Source organism: Mixophyes fleayi, chromosome 6, assembly GCF_038048845.1.
Source record: "Mixophyes fleayi isolate aMixFle1 chromosome 6, aMixFle1.hap1, whole genome shotgun sequence".
Lineage (NCBI taxonomy): Eukaryota > Metazoa > Chordata > Amphibia > Anura > Limnodynastidae > Mixophyes > Mixophyes fleayi.
The window spans coordinates 21,031,057-21,054,407 of NC_134407.1; the positions used below are offsets into that span (position 1 = coordinate 21,031,057).

A 23,351-nucleotide genomic window follows, 5' to 3' on the forward strand; every position below is an offset into this window, starting at 1 on the left:
GAATATCAGATTGGTTTGATTTGTTTCATTTTTATTTTACCGACTTTTAAACTCTGCCACTAGTGAAAAATTTACAATGCTGTGGTTTTTCTTGCCTAAAGGTTTTGACTGACATTCGGCTGATTTTGTGGTGATCATCTATATGAACACAATTGTACAAATCCTTTAAATATATTTTTAGTTTTTTTTCTAGAGATAACCTGCCGTGTTTAAAATATTTTGTAAATTTCCATACACTTGTATTTTCTAACATATATTTTTTTTTTTTTTGCTTTTATAATTTATTTTTGAAACATTACAAACATTTGTAGAAAAATAGGTAATTTACTTACCGTTCTAAATATGAAGTGGTAAATCTTTCTTAAAATATACGCATAAAATACAATATTCACAATTAAAAAATACTCATCCTGATAAAAAGTTCTGAGTGTTTTTGAGATCTCTTTAAATACAATTGATAAACTGTAATATTTATTTGAAGCACGGTTAATTAGTGAAAAATCAACTTTTATTTTCAAATCGAAACCAGAGTTTAATTTAATATACTATTCTATGGATTTAATCATAATATATGGGCAATACTTTATTTGGGGAATTTAAAACATAGTTTTAATTGTGCAATATAAACATATGTATCTTTAATTAAAAAACATTAAAAAATACAGTAATATTTCATCCCCACCCTGCAAATAAAACAATTGCACTTCCTTCTTGGCACATTGTCACTATATTCCCTTTACACATACTAGTTTATACACAAAAATAATTTAATATTTTTTATGTACATTTTTAGTAGCCCTATTAAGTCTGATATTATTTCTCATAAAACATTTTTTTCCTGGGCATGATTACAATTTTTGTACAATATTGATGAAAAAATGCACAATCCATACACTTGCTTCAAATATCACATAGTGATAGCAGCTTTTTCCAGCTTACTTTTCCCAGTATTGAAAACTCACTCAAAGATCTACCATGCATTGTTTTTCTTATCTTATAAATAATGAACTTCACTTATGCCATACACTCTGTATTGTTGTCACATAAACTGTTTCTTAACATTCCAAAAATTAATTTAGGTATGAATTGCCATTTTATATTCCAAATCTTTAGTCCAAATGTTCAGTAAATTAAAAATATACTGGCCACTTTATTTCTTTGATAATTCAGAAACCAGCTTAGAAATATTCTATTGTTAAGTTTTAATGTAGGAAGTTATTGTGATATGTGACATTTCCTGTGTGCAACAGCGAATTTACAATATGATCCATTTATCGACTGTCTTTTCATTGTTAATGGACTTGTGTGATCACTCTTGATAAAAGTGACTAGTGTTTGCTGAGAAAACAGCTAAGACTTTAAATATAGTGTAGAATTCTGTATACTACTACAATTACTTGACAATATCAATTATTCCTCCGTAATTGAAACCTTATGGTATCGCTCTTTGTGGGAGGCGATCCCTCTGAAAATATTGTAGAAAAAAGTAAACATTCAATGCTTACAAACAAGTTTTAAGCTACAGGGTATATTGCAAAAAAATATATTTTTTTGTTATTCTAGGGGCATATTACATGTGTATTGTATTACTTTTATTATACTATGAGTTAATATTTTCTAAATAACTTCCTAATAATTACAATCCAGTATTAAGATTGTAAGCTTTTACTAAGTAGTGAAATAACCCACCGTTAAGTTAACATTGTATTAATTAAAGATTAAAATTACATTGACTTGCTTTCCTTTTAAAATTAGCTAGAAAATACCAATATATACGTATTTTGATTAAACAGACATTGACTAATAAATGTAAATTGCACTTATCTAAATGAAACCATTTTATTGAAAAAAGTTGTAGATCTCTACGACCTATTGTGTAATAAAGCATAATGCCAAATTAAGAGGAAAAAATAAATAAATAAATCTTGGCTTGTTTTACATTGGTATGGCATTTGAGACTTTAGAATACAAAATATTATAATGTTAAGAGCAACAGTATTCCAACATCAGTTATGAAACTTAGCCAGAACTTTTATTTTTTAAATAGTTTTGGGTTTTTGGGTACGAAAACATTAGAAATTACATCTAAGAAAACATAGTGTCCCATAGCCTTGACCCTGTCAACGAACAATGAGATTAAAGGCATGTTCTGACTTTGGGATATGCCTGGCTGCTCGCACTTGAGCAATTTAAATGTCATTTCTGTACTATTAAAATAAGCATGAAAATGACTGAAAAATATTATTCAGTAGCACGGGAAGGCAAATATGTTTAGTCACATCTTTGAGATTTTCTCTGGTCTCCGACCATTTGAAAATTTGTGCTTTCTCCAAATTTTGATGTGCTGAGAATTGCACTCATCCCCTGCTTGTATTTTGGAACAACATATTAAATGAAAGACCCCCTTTTTCAATATAAGGCTATAATCTTTCTTCTTATATTCATGTTTTAAACAAAGGAACCAAGACCCAAATTGTAGCTGTAGGTTTTTTTTTTTGTTTTTTTTTTATGCCGAACCAAAGGGAAAGAAGAGAAAAAAAACTTCATACCATAATTTTCTTTTTCTTCAAATTTGGTGATATAAACTTAAATCCAGATGTTACATCCCGCATAGTGAACTGCTAGTGAACGTTGGCATGTTGTGATTTTATACCTTGCTTCTGCGAGTGAGTGGCAAGTATAAAGGCCTTTTTGGTACGCACAGTAGATATCTGCATACTGCCCAACCATTTACCTCTTGATTAACATCACGTTAACAAGATCCCTTTGTTGATGAACTGTTGTGTTTCAGGTATGCGCCTTACAAGGCCACAGGCTCGATTTTCAGCAGATTTAGCTAAAGAAACCAGAGTTTCCATCTTCCATGCTTTTTTGATTCTGTTTTAGATTTTTGCTTGGGAGTTGATGTGTAACTCTCTGCAGGGTAAGGCAAAGGTGCAACCTGAGTTTCCTCAATGGGATGGAGTTTTTTCAATACTGGTTGTAATTTGTCTTCTTGTTGCTTGAAATCCAATTCAACGCTGAAATGTAGAAGATGCAAATTAAATAACTAAATTGGTTTTATTTGGTTTTTTTTAACAAAAAACAAGTGAATTAGAAAACCGAAAGACAACGTCTTTAAACAATTCCACCAAAATGTTTGCCATAGATCCCCATGCTGAATACAGTACCTAAATTGGCTCACGGGTCAGAGGTCCACATTTTAAACTGAATTTAATTAAATTTGAAAATATAGGGCTGTAGGATGGCATTCTTTATGTTCCCTGCCTGAAAGGATCAATCCCTATAGTAAACTTTTAGTAAGGGCCAGTAAACATTTGGTGAGTCACGTTAAAATGAAAACCGTCGATCACACCACAAGATTTACTGCTTTCCAGTCCAGTCCAGCTGTTCCTCGATTCATCATCATCATCATCATTTATTTATATAGCGACACTAATTCCGCAGTGCTGTACAGAGAACTCATTCCCATCAGTCCCTGCCCCATTGAAGCTTACAGTCTAAATTCCCTAACACACACACACACACACACACACACACACACACACACACACACACACACACACAGCCAGAGAGGGAGAGACTAGGGTCAATTTTGATAGCAGCCAATTAATTTACTAGTATGTTTTTGGAGTGCGGGAGGAAACCGGAGCACCCGGAGGAAACCCACGCAAACACAGGGAGAACATACAAACTCCACACAGATAAGGCCATGGTTGGGCATCAAACTCATGACCCCAGTGCTGTGAGGAAGAAGTGCTAACCACTAGGTCACTGTGCTGCCCATGCAGTTTAAGCTTCTTACCATTTTAAAGGACAGGAACTGCCACATTAATTATACACACGTGTTTCGCAACTGTCCCGATTTTGGCAAGACAGTCACTATTTTAGGGCTTTGTCCCAACCATCACTATCATCATCAACATTTATTTATATAGCGCCAGCAAATTCCATAGCGCTTTACAATTGGAACCACGAACATGTTTGTCTTACGAGTGAGAACGTTGAGAGGTATCCTAACGTTCATTGCCGCTCTGCATAGCAAAGCAGCGGTGGAGGGGTGCCGCGCACCTTCTACTGGCGCGTTTTGTTGTGTTAGGGAGGGGGAAGGGAAGTTTAACATGGGGAGCTGTTAAACTTCCTGATAAAAGCAAAAAACTTGAAGTAAATACAATCTATATTCACAGGTTTTAGTCAAACATTTTGCTTCATCTTGTAGAAAATTGCAGATAATATTTATGACAAAAATCTGTAATATAGTTGTCTTTTAAAAGGTGACCTGTATTTGCAACACACAGTCTCTTTGTCTGAATATTTGTTAAATGAGCATTTGGAATTCCTGCTGAAAGCTTCTGCTCCATATCATTAGTCTATCAGTGACATTTAAGAGGACATATCCATTAAGGAGAAAGAAGAAATGGATACAAGTTAACCAAAATATATATTGGTGGTATATTTAACTCTCTTGATATGTCAGATGTTTTATACGTACCTGAACAATGTTGATGTGTGTTTACGTGGCACAATTATGTTTACCCTCAATACCTAATTGTGAAGGTGGAACAAAACTTCTGTGTAATATTTGATATTTTATAAGACATCATTTTGGAGGATAATTGGCTATTAAAGACCATATCCATCTTTTTAGGGATCATTTTTATTCCTTAAGAAATATATGTATTAGAACCATAACTTCTATTTTGAACATATACTGTACATATCCCTACCAAGGGTACCCTACCAATAACACCACCCCCATTAGGAATGCGGCAAACTCCAAAATCTGTAAAAACACGATCATCGTAAATATACTAATAATTGAAGAAGCAAAGGAATAAAGTTAAGAATCAAATTAAGGGCCTTGTGTGACCAAAACATACATATGAAGAAAACACACACAATTTTGAGTATTTGAGTATGCTAATAAAGGCCATGATGTCACAGAAGTAAGGTGGTATGATCTGAAGGAACGCCCAAGCTTCTATGACAAAAGCATTGTTATCCCTACTCTCTCCCTACTCTCTAGAAGAGTCTTACACTGTTGGGGTATGCTGAAAACCAAGAGCCTTCTAATTGTTAGGGAGGAGGTATTGGACATCATGTGTAGATAGCCCCCACCAACTACCTTATATGCCAGACATCAGCAGATTTTAGTGCAAAAGAGCAAATAGCTTTTTGCCCTGTTGATTTCACATTTGCTGGCGTCCTACAACTTCTAACATCCAAAATGTCTATACCTAACGGATTCAATAATTTACAGATCTGATCATGTGAAGAAACATTGTAACTATCCACATCTAGAGCACATAAAAATAGACAATGCAACTCTGCACCTGAAATCGCAATTAAACCATCTACATATACAACATGCTAAATTTCAGGGGTGTTACTGGGTAGATGGTGGGGGAACCAATATTTGAATAGCATATACTGTTCTGAATGATTTATTTTCAATTTTGCCGAGCGCTCCACACTAAAACAAATCTATTAGTACAATTAGAGGCGCTGTTCTTCTCAATAGTGTTAGGCTATATGTGCATGTTCTGACTGTTGGGTAATATGTGGTATACACAGAACTTTATTTTTACTTTGCAGAAATAAATCTCATAGCATTAGTTTGTAAGGTAAATGAGAGAAAAGTGCACTTGGATTTGTTTTATATAGTAGTATCATCGATCATTTAGTTGTTTATTTTATTTGAATCCTTATGATTGTTAGAGCAACGTGATATGCGTTTATACCGGGACAGAAGCATTGAGTCAATTTATTTAATTTCAATATGTTTATCCAGAGAAAGGAAAACACAACCTGCATTCTGTATGTGACAATCAGTGATTCCCTGGATTCCTCACCACAGTTATGTAATTATTGCTCTAAATTCTGCATATATCTAATTTTGTTTCTTGCACATTATAACAAATAGCAGCTCTGATCTAAAAACAGATTCAATATTTTAAGTGAGACGGTGCCATAAATATGTTAAAGTATTTGCCTTTATTCAGCTGTTACATAACAGATGGGTATTTTCCTGGTTGGCAGTGAAACCTATTTAAATCTCGGAGTACGCTCATCTGGAATCCTTATGTATATGTCTCAGAATGATCCTTGACGAAAGGAAATAAGCGATGACATGATGTTTTTTTGCAATAATATTTTAACGCTTAATTTTCAATGCTAGGAAATATCTTGCTGTATTTCTGCATAGCTTTAACTGCTATGCCCGTTTGATACTACCTAGTTTCCCATCGTGTCACCAAGAACTTGGTTCTCATCTAGAACCACTCACGTTTTTAAATGGTAAATTTAGAGTGTTTACAGTATAGAGAGTACAAATTAACCAAATGATGGTAGGAGGCAGTCATTTATTTGGGCTCTCTAGGAGTCCATACAATTGTTTATCCATTTGTTTTATTGAAAACGACAAGTGTCAATGGGGTAGTACAGTAACTAGCAGTACATTGATATTTGTGCACAAAATACTTCCCTTCCTACGTTCAGTTGATTCCTCATGATAACTTCTGATGAAACATTCCCTATGTCATAATTTAGGCTCTGACCACTGATGTGTTATTTTAGAAATGGTTAAATATTACTGATTTAAGATTTCAATTATTTCCATAAAACTAATTAACACCACTTCTTACTATGTGGTAAACTAGAACTTTGTCTACCCTGCTTATGTATTAAAGCATTTTACAATAGAAGAATCTATAATGAGTAACGTGGTAAATAAATTAGGATTCAGTATGGGATCAGATAAAGCAAAGTTGTTGTAAAGTATATTTGTTTGACTTACTTGCAATATGAACTGAAATTATTGAAATTAATACATCGTAAGACAAGTGTTTACATCTAAAAAAAAAAATGCTATGTATAGCTAGCTGGAAAGCCCTTTTTTTTACAGCTGATGTCAAAGTTTTTCATCGCTTCCTGATTTCTTCTATTTTTGCATATTTGTCACACTGAATTGTGTTAGATCTTCAAACAACATTGAATATAAGAACAAGACAAACTGAGTAAACACAAAATACAACTTTTAAGTGGTCATTTCATTTATTGAAGGAAAATAGTTATCCAACACTTACATCACCCATGTGAAAAATTAACTGCCCCCCAAATCTTAATCTCCAAATCTTAATAACTAGTTGTGCCAAACCAAATGCTTCTAATAACTGGAGATCAGTCTTTCACATCCCTGTGGATGAATTTTGGCCTACTCTTCTTTGCAGGATTGCTTTAAATCAGCCACACTGCCGAGTTTACGAGCATGAGCTGCCCGTTCCAGGTCCTGCCACAGCATATTAATTGGAGCCAGGACTTTGACTAGGCCACTCCAAAATTTTTATTTTGTTTCTTTTGAGCCATTCAGAGGTGAACTTGCTCTTGTGCTTTGGATCGTTGTCTTGCTGCATAATCCAATTGCGCCTCAGCTTCAGATCACGGACTGATGACTGGAAATTCTCCCTCAGAATTTTCTGGTAGAGAGCAGAATTCATGATTCTGTCAATTATGGCAAGTCACCCAAGTCCTGAAGCAGAAATCAGCCCACACCATTACAATGCCACCACTATGTTGGTTGGCATGATGTTCTTAGTGTGGTGTGTTGTGTTAGCTTGACACCAGTTGTAAGGGGACCCATGTCTTCCAAAAAGTTCAATTTTTGACTCTTCAGTCCACAGAACATTAGCCCCAAAGGCTTGGTGGTCATCCATGTGTTTTTTGGCAAATGTGAGATGAGCCTTTATGTTCCTCTTGGCTGGCAGTGGTTTTCGTCTTGCAACTCTCCTATGGATATCATTTTTGCCCAGTTTCTTTCCTCTGGAGGAATCATGAACGCTGACATTAACTGAGGCTAGCGACACCTGCAATTCCTTAGATGTTTGTCTGGGTTTTTATGTGACTTCCAGGATAAGCCGTCACTTTTTGGTAGACCGGACACTCCTGGGAAGATTCACCACTGTTTCAAGTTTTCTCCATTTGAAGATAATGGCTCTCACTGTGGTTCGCTGGAGTCCCAGAGCCTTAGAAATTACTTTGTAACTATTTGCAAACTGATATATTTCATTAACATTCTTTCTCCTCTCTTTTGGAATTTGCATACTGTGCTGCTTCTTGAGACCTACTTCCCATTGCTGGAAATTTTATATTTAAGTGATATTTAGATTCAACAGGATTGGCAGTTATCGAGCCTGATTCTGTCTAGTCTAATTGAACCCAATTATCAATTCAATTTGGGTTTTTTTTTTGAATGAGTAAGAGGGTAATTACTATTTCACACAGGACTAGTTGGTGTTGGATAACGTTATTCGCTCAATAAATGAAATGACCATTTAAAAACTGTATTTTGTGTTTACTCAGGTTGTATTTGTCTTATATTCTATTTTGTTTGAAGATCTGAAACAACCAAGTGTGACAAATATGCAAAAATAGAAGAATTCATGCAGGGGGCAAAGACTTTTTCACTCCACTATAGGTTGTAGAATGTGTATTTCAGGAAGAATAAATGCTCTGCTGTACTTACTTTTTAGCAAATTTACACTAAAAGATCAGGTTGATATTGAACACTAAACATGATGATTTAAGGTTTTCCCATTGCTTGTCCTAGTTAGTATTCTTTCCATGTCAAAATGTGTCCACAATTACTGCGTCAATGTTAAATTTCAGTGCTCTGCTAATAAACATTGAAGATAATTTTACTAACAACTGCTGTGTATATAATATTGTAAATGTATCGGCAGTATATATCAATAAAAACATTGAGATATTGTAAAAAAAAATAAAGGTTATTAACTTACCTGTAGATAATACATGCACTGTTCCTGCACGTGTCGCAATTTGCTGTATCTTGGCCAGTCCGATATGAAAGTCTAAAATAATTTAAAAATAATTATATGCATGAAAGTCATGACAAGCTTCTATTCATCGCATACGTTCCCTGGACAACAACACATCAGTAAAGATAGCAGTTATATACTTAAATTATAAGGTTCCAAAAAGACGCTGGTCTATAGAGTTCAAACTTTTATAAATGTGAATTGTGTTGATCCAGAATAAAAACAATGACTAGAGTGACTGTTGCCAATTTATCATCACAGGGGGAGGAAACCATTCCTACCTGACCCCAAAAATGTCAATCTGATAAATTCACTGACGCAATCCCCCTATACTGTACTCTACTAATCAGAGCTAAATCTACACTTAATTTATCTACCTTGTATATCCCTGTTTTTTATGCTCTATTGTATGTATACACTGCGTAATTCTAATACCTCAGCATTTATCTATATGTTTCATCCTCTGCGTCATGATCCAGCTTGGCAAGATAAAAAATGAAACATATTTAGTAGTTATCTATATAGCTCTCTATTAATAACCTTAAATAGCTTGGTGTCATCAGCAAATATGGACGGACACCTTACATTCTAGGCCATCTACAATTTAATATAAAATGATTAAAAAGGACAGGGCCAATACTGATCTGTGTGGTACACAATCATTTTACTTTAGCCGAGTCTGAATGTTCTATTTACAACTAATCTTGGTTTTCTATCCTCAACCAGTTCTATATCTGTGTACGGATGTTTCCCCTGGACCTACAGCTGACATTGCTTGTATTAGACCAGTAGAACAGTATCAGTCTTTTACAAAATCCAAATATCACATCAATTACATTACCAACAACCAATTTGATATTGATCTCCTCATAAACACTAGTCATATTTGTTAGGCATGACTGGTCCTTCATGATGCCATGTGATATCAAACTCATTTCTATAATATATTTCAAAATCCCATCACTCATAATCCCTTCAAATAACTTACCTACAAAAGAAGTCAAACTCTCAGGCCTATAATTTCCTGGTTCTGATTGTATTCCATCTTTAAAAGCTAGTACAGTATCTGATTTCTGCCAAACTTGTAATACTGACCCAATTATGACGTTTAATAAATAAAATAGTGGTCTAATACTTTTCCTTCTTTTGCGAATATAGAGGGGAAAAAAAACATATTTAAAAGATCATCTCTTTATATTGTAAAATTATTTTGCCTTGTTTTTAATACTTAGTGGCCCAATAAAAAAGTTGTTTCTTTCTTGTTATGTATGTACTTGCTATATGTTGCAATATATTTTCAGCTTCAGTCTTTGCAAATCTGATTAACTTTTTATGTTCCTTTTTACATTCCTTTTATTATCAGAATTAGTTTTTATAGTTTTAACAATTTCAGTGCTTCCCATTTTGTGTGCCTTATATTCCTAGAAGTGTTGTTGCTAAACAGTATGTACTTGCATTAGTTTTTAGGATTATTTAAAATATTTTACAGTATCCCATTTGCCTTCATTTATGATGGGATACTTTCCCAGTCTAAAAGTTTCAGTACTTTTCTGAGGTTTTTTGCCCTTCTTAAATTCATAGTTTTTACAAAATGTTTTATTGAAATGCAAGTGATAGTGTGTGAACACTATTCTATTAACGCCCCCTCACGTGTTAGATAAAAGACCTGTTCGATAGGGAACACTGTCGGACTTCTCTTGCAAACATCTTTTGTGAAAGTTGGACGGTGAACATCCGAAAAGAATTACCATTGGGTTTATGAACTTATATTTTGAAACTGCTCCGTAGTATGGTTTACTATCCTTCTAAGAATTCTGTCATTATTTATTAATGATCAGAGTAGAGGTACTACCGCAAGAGAAATGGCAAACATGTAGGGCCTGAGTCATTAAGGAAAGTAAAGCAAAAAAAGAGTAAATATTCTACGGGACAAACCATGTTACAATGCAAGGGGTGCAAATTAGTTTATTATTTTGTACATAAGTTAAATACTGGCTGTTTTTTCATCTAGCACACAAATACTTGATAGCTTTATCTTTAAACTGAAATTTAAAGTGAGTTAGGACATGCCCTATCCTAACTATAAAATCTGTCCCCATATTTAAAATTTTCCTCCCCCTCAAATGCAACGTGGATTTGCCCAGGTGCAAAGTTACTTTTTTTTTTTTTTTTATGCTTTTGCTCTCCTTAATGATTCAGTTCTGTAGTCTTAAAGAAGAAAAAGAGTCCTATTATAATGGGGGCACACTATATTTCACCAATTGTTACTAATTCATGTTAAAATCACAATCCTTTATGGATTCTCCTTAAAAAAATATATATTGCTACATTCCTCCGATATCCATTTGTGTTCGGCGAAATATATGACAACAAAGGAAATGAAGATGTGTGAAATGGAAAGAAAAGTGCTTGGTAATTAAAATGTTGTGTTTAAACAACAAGGGACCTCTTTGCTTTATTTGTATATAGTTGTTACTTCTTGTTGTTCGTTTACCATCTTGTTAGTATCTCTTCGACAAAATAAGGTTCTTTTGTTTCAGATAACCCTATACCTAGAATGCCTCTGTGTATCTATAAGGTTAGACTACAATTCTGAGTGTGATTAATAAAGGATTCATTCAATACACCATGTTTATAGTTATTTAAACATAATTTGTCACAGTATTGTCATATTTCAGAGGGAATACAACTGCTCTACACTTATAATTGCTAGGCATTTCCCTACATGGTATTCACTGTGTTTGTCAGAGTGTTTGAGTTTACTTGACCTGTGACATTAATTCTCTTGTAAACACACAAGTTTATTTGCCCCAATTGACACTTGGATATTTAAAATCATCCACGGAGCATCCCGTTTCTTTGCTGCCCTTTTCAAGGTAATGATATTTGAACTTCAGTAGAATTGGGTGGCTTGTAGAAAACCCCAATAAGTACTTTACTAGTTTTTTTTCATTTATTTGTTCTCCATTTATATCTACCCATAAAGACTCTCACACTTTTCAACCCCCTTCTCATAGTACTTGTTGCCATACATGTGATATATCTGCTGCCACTTATTTATGCACATCCTTATCACCCCTTCTAACCCTTCACCTCTTTTTGCCTTTCCTTTTAAAAGCGTCTCTTTAATCCCTTGAGCCCCTTCGGATTCTATGTCAACGTAACATTAAATTGACATGGCCCCCGAGGTGAACTTCTATTATGAACACTGTGCTGGCTCGTGTGCTTTACTTTGCTTCGATTTCTGCTGTCCTCTGGAAAATATGTTTCTTTGCTTTGTTTTTTAGGAAAACTGTAAAGTGTTGTTATATTTTTGGTTGTATTTTTTCCATCAATTCTGTGTATTAAAGAAATATATTACTCCCACTCCCTTTGAAAGTGTTGTGTGGTGGGAAAAAATAGAAAGTAATGCACCTCTAGCCATATGAAGATCGCCTTATTCAATTACTTGTTAATTAATAATGCTTAGTCTCATTGTACATATGGCTTGTATAACAATTACCATGATACAATTATGATAAACAAACATAACTCTGCTTGTTTATAATCATCTTTTCTTTTGCAAGGCTTTTTCAATCTTCTTCTTCTGAGGCTACAATCCTGTTGATCTCCTCTGACATTTTTGTTTAATTTGCTCACCCTTTGTACCCTGTAATAATTATGCAGATCTCTCGCTGCAGCCTATTGGCATCAGAGAGTAGTGTAATTGCTTTGAGGAACCCACGAGAAAGGGTCGGTGCTAAATGACCCACAACGTACATCTGAAATTCCCCATTCATACTCTTGTACGTAATCTTGTATTCTTGAAGTAGATGCCAGTTCCACTTCTAAAGGGCTTTTTATATATTTTTTTATACTAAAATGCCTTAGGAGCTGTGCTCTTTCTTCAAAGTGAGAACAGGGCAGAGTATGCCGCAGGATGATAATATTACAGATGTTGTAGGATAAGCAGAGAGATTGAGTCTTTGTTCTATACACATATGTATACATATATATTGAAAGGAACAAGGACACATCAAGTACACAGCTTGTAACGGAACACTTTCACTCTCTTCTCACCATAATTCTTGCACGGCTTTCACGTCTTCCTTGTTTGTTACAGAGAACTAATGGTCATCCAGCTTAATAACTGTGTAACTATATATCTCCCGCCTCTCTTATCTATAGCTCTACATCCTACATGTCTTTCCCCATTTACTTTTGTACCCCCATGTATTATACTTATCTCTCTCCTTCTCTATTCCATGTCCCGTACTTCCACAACTCCCCATGTCCCGTACTTCCACAACTCCCCATGTCCCGTACTTCCACAACTCCCCATGTCCCGTACTTCCACAACTCCCCATGTCCCGTACTTCCACAACTCCCCATGTCCCGTACTTCCACAACTCCCCATGTCCCGTACTTCCACAACTCCCCATGTCCCGTACTTCTACTCCTCCCCTATTTACTTATCTAACCCCATCTAACATCCTTTCTCCTCTACCACTGTTGTCTCAGAGAAGGGATTATCTACCTATAAAGAACACTTTCAAGGGTAGATATTCAGGGCAAAAAAAACAACATATTGTTCCAACATGTCACATTAAGTAGTCACAATGTCATCTCAGCAGGGTTAAATATCTATTTTTACAGTAATCCTTAATGCTCAGAGAAGCTTCAGTCATTGCCAGTATTGCTCTGAGAGTCTCTGTTGTCTGTCAGATGCTGTTGACCGGAGGAGACTAAAAATCATTCTCTTACACTAGAGGCTGCCTCTCGGTTACTCAGAGGTTTGTCTTGAATTTTGTCAGTCTTTGACCTTGGACTTTAATCTCATTCATAGTCTCAGCCACAAGTGAGACCTTGGTTGTTGACAGTCTGGTGTGTTACTGGCTTTGCCACTGGCTGTACGGCCTTGTTTGGTGTTCTATACAATGCAGCTTTGTTTGCAGCTGTCAGTCTAATGGATTTCCTGGAATCTGAATATTGTGCTTTTCAGACATCTTAACCCTTTCTGGGACTTCAACTTATTGTGTTAAATATTGACTTATTTATTTAGTTTCCCTTGTGTGATTTCCCTTCATGTGTTCCTTTCAGTACCACTCAATGCTGTACAATCTACAATTATACTTCGGTAGATACAGCCGGTCACTGCAGTTGGTTTGTAATCAAAAGCAATCGGGACGGTTACTGATGTGTTAGTATCTATTCCTGTAGGTAACATTATGTTGTTCAAGGTTTATCAAACGCCAGGTGAGACAGATATAATTATTTTGAGCGTTGTTTAAAATACTGAAGAAAAGAGGAAATATCTGAGAACTATTTGAACTAATCTCAAGTGTCTACTTTCTACAGCAAAACGTTACCTCCGCTTCCCTTCAGGCTGGATTATTATCATGCCATAAGAGGGTGTATTCATTATTAGCAGGTTGGAATTCACACAATTTAAGGATTATTTTTGAAAGGTTATAAGTGCTGTGATATAAAACACCTTTTACATACAGATACCCATGATGACAGTTCAGCTTAGGGATTTAAGGATGAGATGTGTGTGCAAACTCTTGGTTTTGATAGTGCAGGTGTTCCTTACTGTGTGTATCCTAGATGTTGGGGTCATTTTGCACCCACCTGCACAACTGATATTTATTTTTGTTGGACACATTATTTTGTAGAGATAAAGGGGTATAAAACGTGCCTTTAGGAGGGCCCTTAGTGTTTTCTGGAGAGACGCCTAACATTTTTTTTTTTGTTATACAAAAGGTCTTTATTGTCCATTCTCTGAGCCTCAGCCAGTGCAGTAAAAATATTGTAATGTTCAAAAGTACCATAGGTGATTAAGACCGTCCCAGAGTCCCCTTACTGCATGATTTATTTCAGAAATAAATGAAGCAAAATTTTGAATAATGTTTGAAGGGATGACTGAACCCTAACATTGAAATATCATTCCAATCATATGAGCTATGTATGTTTATCAATCACTCTGTTTAGTTAGCGAAGCAACTCTCCTGAAAAGTCAAACTGCATTAGACCAACCTACAGCAGAAGACTTAGAGAACATGACTGATATACTTAGTTAATTATAAACCCTTTAGTTATTTCAGGTATATTACTCAGCTATGTAATACACAACTTTTGACAAATACGTTTGAGATATATTGATGCCAAATACTGACTTGCACTTTCATTATGACACACGGGTATATTTACTAAACTGCGGGTTTGAAAAAGTGGAGATGTTGCTTATAGCAACTAATCAGATTCTATCATTTTGTAGAATCTACTAAATAACTGAGAATTAGAATCTGATTGGTTGCTATAGGCAACATCTCCACTTTTTTAAACCCTCAGTTCCAGTTCAAATCCCCAAGAAGTTCCAGTTCAAATCCCATTTAGCCCTCTAATCCCATTTCTAAACACTCATGCCTGCTGCAAATCCTAACATGGTTATGGATTATTATATTTGACCTACAAGCTATAGTAAACATTATCCATATTTCTGACTTTAAGGGGGAGAGAATTTAATTAGCCGCTATGTTCCTCAGTAGATCGCGGCTGCACATTTTTACCGTTACACAAATCTCTGCAGATTTTTCCTCACACCTTGTAGTAAGGACCATTACGGCTAATTGATTTCTCCCCTAACTTGTAGCACTTACATTCTTCTGTAGCTGCCCTATTAATTGAACGTTTGACATCTAAAGCAGTGGTTCCCAAACTGTGTGCCTAGGCTCCCAGGGGTGCCTCGGCGATCTCACAGGGGTGTCTAGGCCAGGGCAAGATGGGGGACTACTTGGTAATTATATTGGCTTGGGCGCCTTGAAAAAATTATGGAGACCCTAAGGGTGCCTTGAACTGAAAAAGTTTGGGATTTACTGATCTAAAGTATTAAGACTGTCCAATCCTTCCACTTAATCCGAGCGGTTTATCTCCTCTTCACATCTGGTCGGAAGTCAACCTCACACGTCCGACCTTTGTCTGATAATAATCTGTTGGGATTATCGGTCGTGGCGGTAATTTTAAGACCTCAATAGCTGTGGCATTGGACCAATTTTGAATATTGCCACATATAGAACAGTGTTTGTGGCCAGCATTAAATGTGCCATCTTTCCAAAGACAGTGAAAGGCATCTTAAGAATACAGATGCTTGTGAGATAATCATAATATGACACATTCCTTGTCTGAAACCCAATTATATACCATCCTCTTCAGCCCAGAATACCTCACAGTTTAAGGTACTAAAGTATCTTCCAGCCAAAATAGAATAAAATTTAGAATACGTTTAAAATGCTTTTGTTTGTTTATAGGAGATGAACCAACTCCTGTAGTTGCATCTGTACTAGAGGTATCTTAGTTTAGGAACACTTGCTTAGAATCTAATTTAGAATTATTAGAATAGAATTATTTACATTTTAGTTTGCAACTTCAGTGATTTTGTTCTCTCAGTTATTTGCTTCTTAGTAATATGCTCCTTTTTTTTCCTTTAAATTTATTTTGAAGTCTCGTACTACCACGGCAACATTAATCTATAAAAGTCCTATGTGACTGCAATGTACAATGGCTTCCCGCACGAGCCATTTGTTCTGGGATGCTGACAGGAGAACAGCAGCAGGTTTGGATAAGGGCACTCTGGGTAAAGAGCGAGTGCAAACAGTCTGCTTTTATTTCACAGTGATGGATTCATCTCTGCGAGATGCAGCTTCGCTCTGCCATCTTGGGCCTCTCCGCATTTGTTTGCTGTGACATCCGTTAATAGTATGATTGGGTCAAGGTCAGACGAGATAGGCTGGCACTCTTCATACCTTTTGTTTGAGACTATTCAGTTACATTTCAGCAGTGTATAAAATGTATTTAATGAGTGTAGACATGTACTGTAAAATGCAGCTCTAGGGCAAAAACAAATGCTAAATCAGTGATTCTTAAATGTCTTTGTTTGTGTAACCTGGTAATAATATTTGCATGTGAACTAAAAATTATATTACATGACATTAATGTAATGTATTAGAAGTACCCAATTGACTGGTTCCAGCTATACCGTCTATACATACAGACTAATTCCATCATCACAAATGTAATTGCAAGTGGTTGTAAGTGCAACCAAATGTTATAGTGGGCAGCACAGTGGCCTAGTGGTTAGTACTTCTGCCTCGCAGCACTGTGGTCATGAGATCAATTCCCGACCATGGCCTTATCTGTGAGGAGTTTGTATGTTCTCCCCGTGTTTGCTCCGGTTTTCTCCCACACTCCAAAAACATACTAGTAGGTTTATTGGCTGCTATCAAAATTGACCCTAGTGTGTGTGTGTGTGTGTGTGTGTGAATTTAGACTGTAAGCCCCAATGGGGCAGGGACTGATGTGAGTGAGTTCTCTGTACAGGGCTGCGGAATTAGTGGCGCTATATAAATAACATGATGATGATGATAGTATACTTCCTTACGGTATCGATTTTCTTGGTGCATGTCAGGAAAGGGATGTTGCCTACTGGAAAGAGGACACGTCCTAGCTACAAATGCTTATGGTTTGGGTGTCTTGCCATTTCAGATGGCAAAAGATTAAGTGTGCATGTCCCCTAATAATAACCCAATTTTTATCTAGTGTAATGTTGTACAACTCATGGACGCTGTTGCGCTGGAGTATAGTTGAGTAGAATCGACTGTTTTTGCCCGAGAAGTGTCACAGCACCACCTACATCTTTACCGCAGCTTTTGGAAGAAGCAGGAATGGCCAGTTTCTCAGCTGCAAGATATTTATGACTACAATAAGAAGATGGATGCAGGATAGTCCCCATGTGCCTTCTTTATGAGCTAGAGCTTGTTGTAGTTAGACCCTGGTGAGTCAGTGTCCAAGTTAAGAGTTTGGATGCCCCACTCTTTATCAGTTTTATTGCTGTTAGAGGAAAATATATAAAACACTGCAACATTTTTTTTTGAAAGGTCTTCAAACATTTAGGATTTTATTTGAAATAATAGTCATTTGTGTCTCTTGATATAACAAATAATATAGGTGTATTCTTATTGCACAGAAATTATATATTTGCAAAGAAGCTGTGTTACTATGTAATGGTTTTGCAGCATGTACGTGGCTGCAGCTACTTTCTGTCTCCTTGTGTCTGCACCCTGACCATAGCCATTAACTTTTATACAGCCTGCTATAGACTGTAGAGAGGCCACCTGTGGCTCTCTGATTTTTGAGGAACTACACGTCCCAGGATGTTATGCCAGTCCGGACTTGCCAGAAATTGTAGACTCCGTGGTAGTGGAGAACCACAGGGTAACATAAATCACCTCCCTCGGCACATATGGCAGAGCTAGACAGCCTATCATAAGCAGTGTTACTATATTCAGCGTATAGTTTATGGATTTGTTATTTGAATGTTAAACAACTTTATTGGGCACAGGTATAAAGGTGAAGAAATGTAGTAGTCAAAGGGGCATATTCAATTAGCTTTTCAGTCCCGGATACCGCAACATCGCAGATTTCCATGCGCACCCCATAGTGTTGTGAAAGGAAATCCGCGATGTTGCACTAACGTATTGTGACTTTACACGTACAGCCGCGCACCGAAAAATTAACTGAATATGCCCCATTGTCTGTTTCACCTAGTAAAGCATCTTTGGAGTGAAATGAAAGGAGAGCAAGTCTTGATATGGTTTGTATTTTCACCTCTAAATGGCAGCAAGACCATCCAATTTTTACCAGATTAAAGCAAAATTTGGGCAAAGCTGTAAAATGTACTAACCTAAACTCAGCACGGTGGCTAAGTGGTTAGCACTTCTGCCCCACAGTGCTGGGGTCATGAGTTCAATTCCCGACCATGGCCTTATCTGTGTGGAGTTTGAATGTTCTCCCCGTGTTTGCATGGGTTTCCTCCGGGTGCTCCGGTTTCCTCCCACACTCCAAAAACATACTAGTAGGTTAACTGGCTGCTATCAAAAATTGACCCTAGTCTCTCTCTAGCTCTCTCTGTCTGTCTGTCTCTCTGTCTGTCTGTCTGTCTGTCTCTCTGTGTGTCTGTCTCTCTGTGTGTCTGTCTGTCTCTCTGTCTGTCTGTCTCTCTGTCTGTCTGTCTCTCTGTCTGTCTGTCTCTCTGTCTGTCTGTCTCTCTGTCTCTCTGTCTGTCTCTCTGTCTGTCTCTCTGTCTGTCTCTCTGTCTGTCTCTCTGTCTGTCTCTCTGTCTCTCTGTCTGTCTGTCTCTCTGTCTGTCTGTCTCTCTGTCTCTCTGTCTCTCTGTCTCTCTGTCTCTCTGTCTGTCTGTCTCTCTGTCTCTCTGTCTGTCTCTCTGTCTGTCTGTCTGTCTGTCTCTCTGTCTCTCTGTCTCTCTATCTCTCTGTCTCTCTGTCTCTCTGTCTCTCTGTCTGTCTGTCTGTCTGTCTGTCTGTCTGTCTGTCTCTCTGTCTGTCTGTCTGTCTCTCTGTCTGTCTCTCTGTCTGTCTGTCTGTCTGTCTCTCTGTCTGTCTCTCTGTCTGTCTGTCTGTCTGTCTCTCTGTCTGTCTCTCTGTCTGTCTCTCTGTCTGTCTCTCTGTCTGTCTCTCTGTCTCTCTGTCTATGTTAGGGAATTTAGACTGTAAGCTCCAATGGGGCAGGGACTGATGTGAATGAGTTCTCTGTACAGCGCTGCGGAATAAGTGGCGCTATATAAATAAATGGTGATGATGATGATGATGAACTTGATTTACATATAAACAATTGGTGACAGAGCTGGCGCTAACAGTTTTCCAAAAGTCAACCTTGCAAGGTCTCTATATATCCTCTTTTTTTTTTTTTTTCCCTGAATAATCCTCCACAAATTCCAGAAGTTTTGTGACAATCCAAATGGTTGCAAATTTCAGATATTCCTCATCACGATTAAGATCATATAGGAAACATAGAAAAAAGAACCATATCATAGCGCAATATGTAACATATAATTTTGCCAAATGATCACTAAAAAGTCCCAAAGGTCCAGTGTGGGTTGACTTGCAAGGTTGACTTTTGGAGAACTGTTAGCGCCAGCTCTGTCACCACTTGTTATTGTTATAATTCTCTATTTCTGCACATTATATGTGGATTATGTGTGTGTGAACAGAGGGCTGCTTCCAGTTTGCCTGCGCAGATATACCAATTATTTTGTTTTGTTGTACATGGGAGAGGTTAATTATCATTATTTAAGGTGTGAAATAAGACGGCGTATAAATAAAAATTGTTTTTAAATGAAATAAGAATTTTAGACCTACATCCTAACATACATAGCTTTGTTATCACATGTGTACAGGCTTTGGGCAAATTTAGAAAGTAGTCAACATGTTTATTTGCACTCTGTGATATTTTCTGTAATCCAGACCTTAATCTTGGCCACAATTATGTCATATGCCAACCCCAATGATGCCATACCCATTGTTTGCCACTAGATAAATGTTCTTAACATATTGCACTGTAGCAGGATTTTCACACATGAACAAGACTGACGGGACTGTTCTCTGTTAGGAGATAAAGGGATTACAAGATAGAGAGAAAAAAAAATGGACATCTAATGGATTGGATGTTTTGTGAGCAGACTAACGCATTCAGCGAAACTACTATAATACGTAGATTATTTTATATCAATCTCTAACCATCTCCATTTGACAAATACAAAAGAAAAACAATAAAGTCTAAAGTATTTTTAAGTTATTTATTCTAAGAGGTTATGCCACTCATTATTTTATCACAATTGTAATGTAGATATGAGAGTATTCGTTAACGAAGCAAGTCGTATTCTCAAGACAAAACACATTGTTCCTTAATTCTACTACTTTTTAATGTGAATTTCAGAAAGTAGCTATTGAATGGGAATATTGATGACATCTGGTGAAAACTTCACTTCAGCTATTAAGTCAGATAATGCAAATCAGCCTTGCAAAATACAAAGGTCGTAATTATAAGATAAGAGTAAATGAAGTGAGCCAAGCTAAGTAATGATCAATATTACTTGCTACTAGTTTTGTTGAAGAACATTGAATATATAATTATATGAACTGGAAATTGTAATTTCCATTCCATACAAATGAGATGGCTTATAATATATCTGCAGTGTTTTCAACTTTCAGTAACTTAGATTATCTGCTTTTATGTATGTTCAGTAAGAGACATTTTCAAATATGTGCGAGTGTTTTCAAACAACATTATTCACACCGTATAATTAACATATTTCCTTAAATTTACAGTGCTGTTAAAATGTCATTATTAGCAGGTTTTATTATATAAATTAGTAGTATATTGATGTAATTAATTTAACTAATTTTTCTTTTGCATCAATGTTTTATGATTATTATTTAATTTTATCGGTAGATCAACTTAATTGACAGAAGATAAATAATAAGAAGTTTTGTAGGTCAGAACAAAAGAAGTGATAAACAAGCAAAGCATATGCTTAAAGTGTACCTATTGCCCACACACCGTAATGGCAGCCATGTTGTAAGCTGAACTAGTATTTGACCTTTCATCATATCCGTTCACTAAAACCGATATAAATTCACTAGGACTGATATATATGCAAATGAATGTAGGAGCATTAGTCATGTGGTAACATGACTAATGCTGGGTACACACTACAGAAAATTACTGCAGATGCGATTTCTGTAACGATTTTACAAACGACTGAGTCCCGATGATCATGCTGATTTATGTGTACAAACCTACAGGATTTACCTTCAGATCTGTGCTCTTCATCTCTCATAACCGTCTGCTGAAAAGATTGGAACTCTCTACACTCTACAGATATCTGCCTACACTGCTGGTCGGGTGTGTGTACACACTTCCACATTTGCCAAACATCGTTCCATCGTTGAGAGAATTGTAGTCCGTTTATAAAATCAAACGATACAATGCGTTTTGGTACAATAAAACATGATTGCAGGGATGTACACACCAATGCAATATCTGACCAAATGGTCGTCTATCGTGTGATCTGCACAATAATTGGATGATAGATCTGTGTACCCATGTTAACGGAATAGATACTTTGTTCAATCAGCAGAAATATCCTTGTATAAAACGAGCGCTAAGTCCTCTGGAAATATGTGACCGAAAGAAACACTCTACAACAATTGTCTGTTATCCAGTATCTCAGTAATATAAGACATCATATCCCATAAGAATAACACGTTAGTTACTGTATCACTTGTTTTTCCACATTTTTGGCTGGTGGTGCAAGGTAGGTAGGGAGGCATATTTGGGAAACTATTTTAGAACTCTCTCCATTCCTAAATATAGGTTATTTGGTACGTTCCATGATAATTTCTTGTAAACTAAACTGTATGTACTGATATTATAAACAGTGAATAAGACCTGCGAAGCCACAAGACTCACTATAAAAAATAAAAATTGACACACATGAAAATTTGAGTTGAAATCCGCTAATGACAATTGCCCAATGCCAACATTTGAAAAATATTTGTATAAATAACAAAGAAAATATATCATCTGAGAGCCCCTAGTGGGTAAACTCTCTTCCAGGCCTTCTGGGCCTTAAAATGGGAACGGATCTATGCTCTTCTTATCACCATTTTGACCTTTATAATGGGAACAAATCTATGCTTTTCATATGGGTGTAGTACGTGTTAACGCTGCTGTAAACACCGACAGTGTTTACAGCGACCTAAATAAATAATCCGAATGTAAAGACATCGACATATTAAAAACATTGAGTCACATCGGAACCGAGCCGAGTCTGTTTTAAATTGTCGGGCTCTCCTCACGTTTACACAAAGTCATTTTGAACCGCGAATTGAATATTTAAAGTGGCAACGGACCCGGTGCACGATCATGTAATGTAAATACCCTAATCCTAGTACTTGCATTCCAAGATCGTACACCGGATCCATTGCCGCTTTACATATTCAAGTCGTGGTTCAAAGTGACGTCATTTTAAATTGTCGGGGTCTCCTAACATTTGAACTGGGCTGAGTCTGTGTAAACGCAAGTCAGTGTTTTTAACATGTCGCGGTCTTTACAGCAACCTAAATAATCCAAATGTAAACACTGTCTGTGTTTACAGTATCGTTAAGGTGACTACCACCGCTTTATATCACCATATTGACCTTAAAATCTATGCCCTTGATATCACCATATTGACCATAGAGTGACCTATGAATTCTACTAATAAGGACCATATACCTGTATATATATTCCTTAATAAATGTTCCAGCAGAGAGCCATTTTATCTATATATAACGATAAAAAGCCTCCTCCCAAATGAGAGCTTTCCTGACATTTTCAGTTAAAACAATCTGATTGGCGGTCAGTGCACCCGCAGTGTTTGGCATCTTCCTACGTTGCATGCAACCCCCTCAAAACAAAAAAACATTGGTCTGTAGGGTATTTGAGACTCTGCTCCCTGACATACTCCCTTCTCGCCTGTTTAAAAATAAAAATACAAATTGGAGTTTTTCAGGTTTATTCATTAACACCAATTTTATATATGTGCAAAAAAAGGCACAGTCATAAGCACAGTAATAAGATACCCAAAAAACAGTAAACCATATTTATCAAACATGACAAAAAAATAAATTTGATGTTTAG

General features: G+C 36.3%; 2 protein-coding genes across 3 annotated transcripts in view; one reads left to right on the forward strand and one right to left on the reverse strand.

Annotated features, from left to right (window-relative positions):
* DOCK1 (dedicator of cytokinesis 1) overlaps positions 1-23,351 on the forward strand; it is a 256,182-nt gene that overhangs the window by 107,818 nt on the left and 125,013 nt on the right. The gene's annotated exons all lie outside the window — the stretch shown is intronic.
* Positions 1,821-23,351, reverse strand: part of INSYN2A (inhibitory synaptic factor 2A) — a 38,871-nt gene continuing 17,340 nt past the window's right edge. The window contains exons 3-4 of the mRNA XM_075215995.1: positions 8,796-8,867; positions 1,821-3,020 (exon numbers count right to left, since the gene is read on the reverse strand). Of these exons, the coding sequence (XP_075072096.1) occupies positions 2,837-3,020; positions 8,796-8,867 (256 nt within the window). The 3' untranslated portion in view covers positions 1,821-2,836. The remainder of the gene's footprint in view (positions 3,021-8,795; positions 8,868-23,351) is intronic.